General features: G+C 43.3%; 1 protein-coding gene across 2 annotated transcripts; it reads left to right on the top strand.

Moving 5' to 3' along the window:
• Nucleotides 1-2,975: 2,975 nt before the first annotated feature.
• Nucleotides 2,976-11,179, top strand: RNF168 (ring finger protein 168). 2 transcript variants are annotated; one of them, XM_052685984.1, is made up of 8 exons: nucleotides 2,976-3,354; nucleotides 3,850-4,215; nucleotides 4,313-4,655; nucleotides 5,862-5,938; nucleotides 6,588-6,764; nucleotides 7,298-7,422; nucleotides 7,702-7,789; nucleotides 8,719-11,179. In XM_052685984.1, exons 2-8 carry the CDS (start codon nucleotides 4,075-4,077, stop codon nucleotides 9,766-9,768), a joined length of 2,001 nt encoding a protein of 666 aa, XP_052541944.1. In that variant the 5' UTR covers nucleotides 2,976-3,354; nucleotides 3,850-4,074; the 3' UTR covers nucleotides 9,769-11,179. The 2 variants fall into 2 exon arrangements, with proteins under 2 accessions (XP_052541944.1, XP_052541945.1); XM_052685985.1 differs by lacking the exon at nucleotides 3,850-4,215 and having other exon boundaries at nucleotides 2,987-3,354.
• The last annotated feature ends 1,194 nt before the right edge of the window (nucleotides 11,180-12,373 follow it).

Consider the following 12,373-nt stretch of genomic DNA (forward strand, 5'->3'; position numbering starts at 1 on the left):
AGGACTGGGGCAGGGGGAGAGAAGACAGGATTATGCTGTGGTCTGTTATGGAGATAACCTGTACTTTGGAAATTTTCACAGGTAATAGGATGTAAATAAATACAGTGTGTCTGTGGGAAGAGGGTAATTCATGAACAATCCTCTGATTCTCCTTTATCTGTTGGAGAGGGAGGGGGCAGAACAAAGGCTGCTGCACTTCATGAACGCCATCCTTGCCAGCTTCAAGCTGCTGGTCCTGGCAGCTTGCTGCAGGATTCTGTGCAAGTGCTTGATCAGCAAAGCCTGGTAGCTGCACAAAGTGCTGCCAGGAGCAAGTCGGTAACAGGAAATTCTGGTCTGTGCTCTGCTGTAATTCTGCTGTAAATTGGAATGAAATTCCAAATTTGGGAACATACATCAGCACTTATAGGGTTCAAAGACAGGAAGTAAGTGGTCGTAGTTGACAAAAAGCAAGACAAACCCTTCTATATTTTAAGAAAGAAAATAACTGTGGCTAAGGAATTGGGACGTAGTTAATGCCGAGTCACCTTCCATTTCCAAAGCCTGTACATGAAGAGGCTTGCAAAAAAGCTTTCATCGACAGGTTCATTGGCTTCAATTAAAGTAGTCTGGCACCTGCTTCCCCTGCTGGCACCTGTCCACGTGTTCCACTGCATGTGACAGCACCATCACTGCTCAATGGTGCCTGATCATCCAGGTGGGCAACAGCAGCAGAACCAAACGAGAGCCACAGCCACTGCTTGTCAGGAAGGGAAGAGTGGAAAAGGGGTCTGAAACCCACAGAGTTAAAAGACAAAGTGAGACGGTGCTCCCTTTCAGTGGATTTTCATGTGTGTATTTCCACATGCACTATCTGTGCTGTGCAAGTGGTATCAGCCAAGAAACTGCTTAGGTGCACATGTAGAACTGGTTTACAGGTAGTAAGAATTCGTGGTGTCCTGCATGAGTATCCCTGCTCCTGAAATGCAGTACTTCTGCTCATGAAATAATGCTTCAGATATTGATACTTGCTTTTATATTCAAATTACAAAAATACTTCAAAGATCAGCCCTCTGCTGCAACAGCAGTATTGCTGTAGCAGAGATAATCTTTTCTCCATATGTGAAAATCACCATCAGACAACAAAAACTCCACCAGCTCTGTGTTGCAGGTTCCTAGTGTTATCCCATACCGACCTCTCAATGCCAGGGAGAAACTAAATGTATGTATGACAGGAGCAGCTGATATTCTCATAAATCACTACTAAAGTACAATGTGCCCCGTGATTTGTTCCATATCCAGGAAGGAATTTTGGATGATGGATATTTCCATAGCTTTGAGGTTCCCAGGATTCGGAAGAACAGACATTGACATAACAATAGTGAACTGAGGCAAACTTAACATTATCTTCACAAAAGCCACCACCAGGATGAAAGAAGCCCAGGAAACCCCACTCCTCAAGGAAAACAAAGGATGGAAAATGAGCACAAAGTGTCCCATTCCCTCTTCCTTTTCAGCGGACACGGTTCGGTTCTCAACAGAGCAGGGTTTTTTTCTGCAAAGGGTGTGTGGAGGAAGCTCAAACAAACAAAAAAAAAAAAAAAACAACCATATTTAGGATTATGGAATTAGGATATTCAAATATACAGTTTGTTAATAAGGAAAATTACAGCAGATATCAAGCTATGAAAAAGCAGTGAATAAATACCAGCTACAGAACTCAGAAGTGTTATTATTGCTCTTTCACTAAGGTCCTCCTGTCATGCATTTGTTCTGCAGAAGAGCCGCCGTATGAAAGCAAAAACCAAAGCAGGAAAAGCCAGCAGAGAACAAAAGCCATTGAGGGCAGCTTGGTTTATTATTTGCATAATTTGTTATCCGGGGAAGAATAAGAAGTTCTGTTCGATGTTAAATGAAAAGGGTTGAGGAGATCAGGACAGTGCAAGTAAAAGCAGAAATAGCTGCAATGCTAGAAAAGTAAAAACACCTCCTACCACTAACATCCATACAAATGGTTGATAACCCAAACACAGATGTACCTAAACACAAACCTTTCCTACTGCTCTTTCTGCATTTACAAGTTGCAAAATTTCTATGCTAAAGAAAGGTCAAAGGGACATAGGTGGCATCAGAAGATGGAATTTCAAATGGTGTATGAATCTGCAAAGGAAGTAAATGAACTCACAGTTGACTTGGGAGGAACCTCAGTATGTGCTGTGGATCAGTTCAGTGGAATGTGTGACCACATGCAGAAAGCGCAGCGCACTGAAGCCCAAGTTCTAAACGAGTGCTTGTTTCCCACTCTCTAGAGTAGAAAGCAGGCTGCAAGCCTTGGAGACGCGGTTCCAAGACCTGGACGCGAGCCTGCAGAAGCTGGCACAGAAGTTTGAGGTGCAGGCCGCGCTTCTGGAGGAGGAGAAGAGCCAGGATGCAGTGTGGACATCTGCACTGGAGGACAGGTGGGCAGCAGGGAAGGGCCAGCACCAGCTGTCTGTGCCCTGCACCTGCGGGTGGTAAGTGCACTTCAGTGTGTATTTGTACAGCCTGGGCACAGCCTGAATTACCACGTGCTATGGAAACAGGAAGGGTCGTTTGATTCGAGACGCAGACAGCTGTCTATTTGAAATAAATGTCTGCGTGGTAAAGAGCCACACCACTTCCCAGAGATGGGGAAAAAAGAACACGGATGTTCTGATTCCCTTCTGCTAGCAAGGCCCGGAGATGGCACTTTGAGCACCTGAGGTTAGAGTTGGATATCACGAGGCTTTCTGTCTTCTAAGAGGGCACGCTGAAATCACTTAGCGGAGCAGCTGCTGCTCAAGGACCTCTGGAGAAGTGGTGCGGTGGGGTGCGGGCGGATGCCTTACAGCACAGCTTCCTCCTGCAGCCACACAGCACAGCGCCGCTTCCTCCCACAGCCGCCCAGCGCAGCGCCGCACCCAGCCGGAAGCCGCCGGGCCGCACGGCACCAAGCGCCGTGGCTCTTCCTGCTCACTGCAGCCACCGCGAGGCTCCCACACGGATCGCCAGCCTTCCCGCAGGGCGGAGCAGCCCGCTGCCGTGAGGGCGGAGCGCGGCCTGTGAGCGCCGGAACTGGGAGGTGAGAGCGGCGGGCGGCGCGGCCCGTTCCTGCGCTGATGGCCGCGGCCCGCGCTCCGCTTCCCGCGCTCCGCTTCCCGCGCTCCCTGTGGTAAGCCGTTACCTTGCCGATGCTCGGCCCGCGCTCGATCCCTCCGGCCCGCAGCCGCCTGCCTGGCCGCGGGCCCGCAGCCTCCCTGTGAGGATCCCCGCCCTTCTGGAGCCGCAGGCCCGCCTTCACCCCGCTCGGTGTGTGGAAACTGTGTATGCCGGCTGAAACCTCCTGTCCCAGCAGAGGTAATACGGACCGTGCGGGTAGTTCGTTACAGGGAGAAGCACCGCTGAGTGTCTCCGTGTTATCCAGCTGAAAAATAAAAGACTTCTGGTACTAAGGAAGAGCAAAACCCCCAGAAGTCGCCTTGTGTGCCTCTGTCTCAATGTCAGCTTCTTCTGTGGGTTATGTGGGTCGGACTGTCACAGCCTCTGTCAGAAAGCTCTGCCTGTGCAATACCTGATGCTGTACGTTTTTTAAATTTTTTGTAGCTTGAAAAATCATATTTTTGTTCCTTTTGCTGCGGGGGGAGGATGGGGGTGGCTTTTGTGCTTTCTGATGCACCGCATTCTGGGTAAGTGAAGAGCCGTTTGAGGAGGTTGGTGGCAGAAGGGCTGGGTGATCCCCACTGTTTGAAGGCGTGAGGGTCGTGATGGGAGGCACTGAATTACTGAATGCATTGGTTAGATCTTTGCTTACGTTTGTCAGACTTATAAGGCACTTTGACTTTTGCCTTCCAGCTTAAGCAAATGAATGAATGTGGAAGACCCTTCTCTCTAAGGAAAAGCCTCTGATGCACTGATTGATGCAATGTTGTATTTCACCTTCGTGTGGAGCTAAGCTGTACTAGAATCAACTTTTGAAGGATGTACATATAGCAAAAAACGGACTAATCTGAAAGTTAATTCAGTAACTGTGATAACATCCACCAAGCGTGACCTTAGCTTGTAACTAGGAGAAAATAAATGCTGAAAGACTTTCTTTACTTCTTTTTCCCCTGTTTCTATCTCCCTGCTATCCTCCAATGTACCTGCTGCAGTTCACAGGAAACTGCAGTAGGAATCCTTGTTCCACAGGGACTTCTGTTAAGACTTGCATCTTCCTCTGTAAGTCAAAAAGTTAGCAGCTTTCTTAAATATGCTGAGCTTTTGAAGGGTAGTTAGGACACAATTTGTTAAAATACACATTTCTTTCTGCTTTCAGGTACTGCTGTTAATTTGTCTCATTCCTGATCTTCAAGTCAATATGTCAAAGAAATCGGAGGCTCCCCTTTCCTTAGATGACTGCCTCTGCCAAATCTGCATAGAGATCTTTGTGGAGCCCGTGACCCTGCCGTGCAACCACACCATCTGTAATTCCTGTTTCCAGCTGACAGTTGAAAATGCCAGTCTTTGCTGCCCCTTTTGTCGACGTCGAGTCTCTTCTTGGGCACGATATAATGCCCGCAGGAATACTCTTATCAACTGGGAACTCTGGGAGAAGATTCAGAAGAAATATCCGAAGGAATGCGAGCGGAGAATTAACGGACAGGATTTGGAAGAGGAAAGTAAGTAAGATGTCACTTGTCCTGTGCTTTACCAAAGGAGTTAGTACAGGTGGGCTTTGGATGTTGTGAAAGAAGATACTGTGCATAGATGCGCTGTGTTGTTGTTAGAAAATGCAGTGCAGAGCTGTCCTGTGAAAGGGACTTCAAGGCAGGGCAGTGGCCATGCCTTTTGTTGTCTGCAGTACAGAGTAAGTAATATTGTCCCATCGTTTTGGTGAATATTTGTTCCTGCTTTTTGCACATAATGTTGCTGTATGTTTCTTCGTCCTTGCAGAAACAGCTATTACTGATACAGCTGCAGCTGTAAGATCTTTAACCAGTGTCTGTGGGTGTGTTTATCCCCATCAAGTATGTCACGTGGTTAAACCTTGGTGATTTATTTTCAACTTTTAGATACCCTCACTTAGTTTCATTAGAAATACCAGGCTCTCCAGTCTATTTAAGAGTCTTAGAGCCTAAAATTGTGATGTTAGACAAAAGGAAATGAAATCTGACTCTCTCCCTGAAGAAAGGCATGGGGGTTTATTATGTTGTAACCTCCATTCAAATTTGATCCCCTCTGATAGTTTTATACCTGGGAGAGGCAATACTTTTCCCACACCTCTTCCTGTTCTTCCCATCGTGGTCAGCACCAGCACTGGCATTGGGTGTTTAACACAACTCCAAGAAAAATGGGCATAGTAACATTAGGATTTCTTAATAGAACATAAGAACAAATTTTTCTTAGTATCTTTTAGGTGTGTTGTATTAAAATGACACAGGACTCAGAATGTTTTGAAGGGCTAACAGAATGGAGTATTCTAGCTGGAACAGAACATCCTTAGCAGAAAGCAAAATATTTAAAAAGTAAGTGAATAAATTGAGAAGTGGATAGCATTTCAAGCTTCTTTGGTAGGCCTTCCTTACAACACATTGTTCCACTTTTTTTGCTTACAGCGAAGTCGTTAGAGGCAAGAGTTGCATATTGGTATGAGTATGCATATTTGCTTTGTATCCAGGGCTTGGAACTGGCTGTTCCTGCTACTTTGTAACATACTTGCTTTTATCTTTTGTATTTTGAATTATTTTACTTTGTTCCAAAGACTTGACTTAAGCCATTCCTGTGACAAGATATGGAAATGATCTTTTGTTAAAATGTTTTATTGTTGATTGTCATGATTTTGCTTTGTGTTCACTCTTTTTTATTACCCCCTTCCTCTTAATTAGTCTTCGTCCCCCATCCACAACACCAGCTGAGCAAACCTGGGGAACTGAGACAGGAATATGAAGCAGAGGTTAGCAAGGTAGGTCTAAAAATGTATTTAAAAGTGCAAAATGCTTTGATTCGAGTTGTTTTAATTGTTCCCACAAACAGCTGAAATGTTGTTGAACAAAAAAAGGAAGGTGCTTAAAAGGGCAGTGCTGCTACAAGAACATGCTAATCTGTGCTACCACTGATGTGTTGCTTCTGAGGTTTGGATCCCATGTGGAAAGAAGAGAAGGAGGACACAGTGTGTGCTCTTCAGCAAGAGCTGACAGCTGTTGCTAACAGTGGAAGGTGACAGTCTTCAGTTCAGATGCACAGTTGACTTAAGCTAGAAGAGGAGACCTAGTTTATTCAGCAATGTGTGTTGGCTTATGGATGCGTTTTCTTGTGGCAGTTTCAGCTTATGCCACCTTCAGGTATTGGTCAAGCTGTCATACTGCAGGCTCAGTGTCTACCACTCAAAATCGGGGCTGAAGAAGGACTTCTGTTTAAGGCTCTGTTTTCTTTATTCAGAGGCTTTTGGGCTTTACATTTTGTAAACTTTTCTGATCAAGCACATTCGGTGGGAAGTACAGCTGGAGTGATTTCACTTGAACTGTTTCCATGGAAGGAGTGTTAGTGAAGAGACTCTGATGCAAAGCATGGTGCTATGGCAACTGCATACCTTAAAAACAATTCTTTTTCAGGTGGAGGCAGAAAGGCGAGCGCATGAGCAAGAAGAGAACAAGGCAAGTGAGGAATACATTCAAAAGCTGCTAGCAGAAGAAGAGGAAGAGCACAGATTGGCAGAAGAAAGACGAAAGGAGATGGAGGAGCAGCTTAAACAAGATGAGGAGTTGGCATGGCAGCTCAGTAACAGCTTGGTGAGTTAACATAGAAGGGGACGTTTTGCAATGTTCATTTAGTGTAAGCAACTCAGACTTTTTAGAGCAAAAGTTAGACGTCTGAATAACTTAAATTTGCCTGAATTACATTTGAAAGCTGTTGTCAGCTGTCAGTACTTTAGCTCCTAGACGGACTACTTTTTGATGAACCAGCATGAGGGTGAAGTACCTCCAAGCATTTCTACCTGTATAGCAGGCACTTGAAATGGCTGTAGGAATTTTTTGCTACAAAACATTTAGAAACATTGGTTTTCTTCTGGCTACTTCCTTTCCCCTATGAATTTAAAAATTCTGCTTTGAAAGAAATTGAGGTCTATATCCTCATATACTGAAGAAAGGAACAAACGATGTTTGAAAAAGTTTAACTTAGATTTGGGATTTTTAAAATTTTTTGAATTTTTTTTCTGGAATTCCTTGGTCAGAAGTAACTGATTCTGTAGCAGGACAGAAGTAGTTCTCCTGTTTGTGCTGTGGTTTGTTTTATATAACGCTATTTTTCTTTGTCACTGAAGAATGACAGTTTGGGAGAACACGTGCTCAGCAGTTCTTCACGAGGAGACAGCCTCTCACATGAGTCACTCCCAGCTAATTTGTGCAAGACGAAGAACAAACCAAGCAACTCCGGAGACATCCAGAAGTAAGAAAGCCAAGTTTCTGTTCTATGATTAGTGATCTGTTTCTCATTACAGTGCCTTTCTTCCTGCCTGACTTCCCTGTATAACTTGGGCAAATGCAGGCTATTGAATATTGAAACATCTCCTTATAGGATAACGTGGAGGAGAAGAGATACCCCTCACCCCTCTTGTTACTGTCAGCATGAACCTGAGGTCATGATTACTATAAGGGACTAGCAATGCAAAGGAAGAAAAAAGGTTTTAACAAGTGTGCCTTTTGCTTTGTTTTTGCTGCCTTTTAGGTACCTGACTCCAAAGCACCGTCACACATTGCCATCAGCTTCATTCTCCAGGGCAACAGAGGGAGGTGGGACTGACCCTGGATTTGCGGTAATGGAATCATCTTGTTACAGATCGCAGTGTTAGCAGTTGCAGGTTACTCTCTGCTTTGCCTGTAGTAATGCTGTCAGCACTGGGCACTCTGTATATCCATTTCATGAGCTGTTCAGTATTCACGATTCCCAAAAGTGCAAAAGGAAGAAACCACGCTTGGCAGTCAGCTGATGCACAGCTGCAGCTTATTTTATGGTTACCTTGTATATCTGCTCGGAGGCTTTGGTAAACTTGAACACTGACAAGATCTTTGAATGATAGAACCATAGAATGGCTTGGGTTGGAAGGGACCTCAAGGATCATCAAGCTCCAACCCCCCTGCTGCATGCAGGGCCACCAACCTCCATATCTAGTACTAGACCCAGGTCTCCTCCATTCACAGATTGTCACCATGTCCACAAACAATTTTAATTACTTTGAGTTTTTCTTCTAGTTTGGCAGCTTTGTTTTGGTTTTATTTTTGTGATCTCAGTAATGCACACTCCTGGTTTTTGAAGGTGTAAATGCTGTTCACGTTAAGATTTTCAATGAACTCTGAGCTGCAGCTGCTGGCATATAACACTCTAATGATTATTCTGGAGCTCATCCAGGGAAGTTGCATTCTGATTTTCATGGTTCCCATTTGTCTGCATCTTTCCTGCTAAGCTCTGAAGATGAGCAGGGTAATTCCTTGAGCAGCTGATCGCAGTCACTGATAACAGGAGAATGTTGCAGTTCTTTTCAGTCTCCCAGCTATGCTTCTGCAGGTCATTCTCAATACTTATTTAACGATGCTGTTTATTCATTCTTGTTAAAGAAGAATCCAAGTTAATATCCCTGAGTAGTTATGAGCAGTGCAGCTATGATAAAACAGATTTGCATTTTATTTACATCCATTGGCTTATAATAAATGCCTTTAATTAGAGATCTCTTTCTCTTTTTTTCAGATCAGTAACAATGAAGGCAGCAGTACTGAGGGGCAAGATGAGCAAGAGGAAATGCCAACGCTGTCTCCACAGCTGAATGGAGTGACCAAAGGTTCCAGTGCCGAGGATTTGTTTATGCAGACGTACATTAACTTCCTAAATGCCTCAGCTTCAGAGGAGACCACAACTGTCAAGCAAAAAAATGCACACGAACCAAATGGTCTCAGAAATGAACTTCTACATACAACTCGTGGAATTGCAGAAGGAGAAGGGGCTACAGCAGTTCTTTCCACATCCAGAGGAGAAGGTGGAGTAGTATTGGACAGTGACAGGTTAACTCATGTAGGCAGCGTAAACCTTGAAAAGTGTGCTGAAACTAGTACTTGTATTCAGTTAGCAATAAATTCCGTGTCTGACAGCAAAAGTGTAAAAGGTGATCTCATGAAGACAGCTGGAAGTGCGGATGAAAAGAAACCAGAGAGTTTGGCAAACACTAAGGAGGCTCCCAAAAGAAAGTCTCCAGAACAACTGGCTGAAGCAGTGGTTGACTTGGGTGTGGTTGACAAGAGGAGAAGAACTTTTCCAGGAACTTTGGAGGAGGAAGCGGAGTGGAAAAGTGACTTCAATTTGCAAATGCAGAAAGCCTTTGAGCAGGAGCTCCATGAAAGGCATATGCAGGAGGAGCAGGATAGGCTTCTGGCTCTGCAGCTGCAAAGACAGTTCAACAAAGAGGAGAGGTTGCTGAACCGACAGAAGGGATCTCCAGATGAGTACCTTCTTCGTACTAAAACACCTCAATCTGTGAAAGACTCTTCTAGAAAAGGAAGCTCTAAGATGGCAAAGGACTCAAAAGTATTGAAAAAACAAAGTGAAACAAATCACCACAAGGGTCGGAAAGGTTCTTGCAATGAAAACTGGCAGTCTCCTACCAGGGTCCGAATGAAATCACCCAGCAGTGGAAAAGTCTTGAATTGTGTTGTTAACACCAGTGATTCAAATGATGTTCATTCACTGCCTCAGAGAAAACAAAAGACAATCCTTCAGATGCTTAAAAGCCCTGTTACTGAGTAGAACCACAGACACATGGTTAAATTAATTGGAATTAAAACCACGGTAATGCTTATCCCTGTGTCAGGCAAAGCTTCTCCTAAACAGTTAGAAAATGGATGGTTTTTAGGGTTGGGCTTTGGGCTGCAAGAGTGACCAAAACTGTCTATTAAAATGTACTGTGAATGTTTTTGAGAAGTTTAAATAACTTACGCCTCTAGACCTTAACATTTTTAATTACTCCTCTCTCAACTATGGCTTCTTTTCTAGGACTGGCATTTTCAAGCTGTTTTTTTTTAAGCTGGAATGTAAATACTGTTATTGTTTGAAATCCAAAGTAACTGATGGTCCTAGAATGAGAATTCAGAGCCTTTTGTGGGGACTGCATGTTCCCCAGAGGAAGCAAAGATGTGTGTCTGTATCTCTGGTTGTCTGCTGACTGGGAGACTGAGGCTTTACAAGGCACAGGCACTGCTGAAGGATGTTACTGGAATTTGGTTTATTCGTTGAATTGCAGTTTGCTTGGCAGTTAAAAGGATTGTAACCAGATAAGCCAGTCTTGCAAAGGCATTTTCCCTCTCTCTTATCCTCTCACAGAGTAACACCTTTTTTGGGAAAGGGGAAAAAAAGGATCATTCTTCCACAGTCAAAGGCAAGGATCTCTCATAGATGCCAATAACAGCAGTGGTTGTGGGCTCGCATTTACTTCTGTTCATTTTCATTTTGTTTTCTTGTTAGTAGCCTGTAACTTACACAATCTTGCCTGGATATGCTACTATTTAACTTTCACATGCAAACTGACTTGAGGCTGATTATAAGCACCTAATATTCAAAAACGATTAGTCCAGGAGAAGTTATGATGGAGAAAGTAAAACCAAAAGGGGGAGAAGCAACTAGAGTTACCAGTATCGACTTAGTTTAACTTTCAACTGGAGTTCAACTACTAGGCCTGGCTGTAACCGTTGCTCCATTATTATTATTTTCTGAAGAACTAGAAAATACTGTCTTCCAGTTGAGTTTGATGGTAAAATAATTAAAAAGAATTACAGTAAAGGCGTTCTGTGAAGCTGACACTCCACCAAGTTGAGGCCTTTGGAACAGTTTGTTAGCTGTTAGCAGGTAGAGTTTCCTATTTTGCTATTGTGAAGCCCATCTTCTGGCTTTTCTTTGAATGTAATGATATATTTCTCAAGTATGCATTTTTGAATGAGAGCAAAACACCAACTTACACTGCTGACCTGTGAGTGCTCCTTGCTGAATAGCAAATGTGCAAAAAAGTGCACGTTTGAAATCTTATGGGTGATCTGCGAGACTTTAACACAGCTCTGGGAAACTTGTAACAAATATTTTAAAGCAGTAACTTCTGGTGTTATGTAAGTTAAAAAACAAACAAGCAAACCAGAAAACATTAAAAAAAAAACCCACAAAAAAAAAATCCTGAAAGAAAGGAGACCAATTATTTTAAATTGATGGCACATCACTGATACTGTTGGGTTTCTCCTAAATAAGTGGAGTATTCAGACAGCCTTCTTGAGAAACCTATGGGTGACATGTTGCAAATAATTCATTTTTCCCGTTGCTGCCTCAACCATAGCCCTGGAAGCCTTCATTTGAGATAGACCCCTTTCTGTGTAATTCTTATTTCAGTTTGTTTTTATCTTACCCAGGCAGTTGGATGTACTCCGTTGCTGATTACAGCGTTCTTCAGGGCTGAGGTATTGACTGTTTCTGTGCTTAAAATACTTTTCCTGTCATGATAAACATGTAATAAGTAAACTCTTATTTCCAGAGCAGCTGAGGATGAAGAGTTTTGTTCGTAAATCTCAATTCAGCCCTGTCTTAAAATCCGTTTATCAAGTCTGATGTCTATTTTTAACTTGTTCAAAAACTGGTCCCTGCTTTGGCATGGAGAACCTCTTTCTGAGAGCATGGCACCTGATGCCTGCAGCCCTTTCTCAAGTAAGTGATCAGAAGCACCATGTGCTCCTATTGATTTTATTTTGTGAAGTTCTGGTATAATGAAACTACAACCAGCAGTGAGAGAGAATTCCTTCTTTCTTTGAATGCTTTAGCATTCTGAGCTCTCTATGAACCAGTTAAAGATCCTGAAGGGAATGGAGGGGGGAGAGAGCAAGGGAAAGGGAAGGCTTTCCTTTGGCAGCGTGAGCTATTTCATTTGTAGCTCAGTGTGCCCCAGAATGTGAGACTGTCACACATAGCAGCAGTTTCATTCCCTTTTCCTCCACAGCTGTATTGTGCATTCTTTCTTTTCCTCTTAATATGATGGTTACTACATAAAGTTTATAATATGCACGCAACTAATCTCAGTTAAAAGGTAGGAATTAGACAATATGGAGGGGTTTTTTTGCTTCTTGAAGGCTTACTTCACTGCCATCCATAACAAATACTACAAATAAATACAAAAAAGTGCAGAAAGAAGCCATTTCACAAGTCAGGAATACAATTTTGGGGTAGGTGTGTATTTGCTGGGGGGTACACTTTTTTTCCATTATTTTTAAAGCTTGCTGGGACAGTCTTTTAACTTCACATACCCCAAAGGTGCGGGTATGTAAGTTGTACTTTTATAATTAGTAAGTATACTTTGGCAGCTGTCTAAAATTCACTTTAA

Source organism: Tympanuchus pallidicinctus, unplaced genomic scaffold (assembly GCF_026119805.1).
Source record: "Tympanuchus pallidicinctus isolate F22 unplaced genomic scaffold, pur_lepc_1.0 scaffold22, whole genome shotgun sequence".
Classification (NCBI taxonomy): Eukaryota; Metazoa; Chordata; class Aves; order Galliformes; family Phasianidae; genus Tympanuchus; species Tympanuchus pallidicinctus.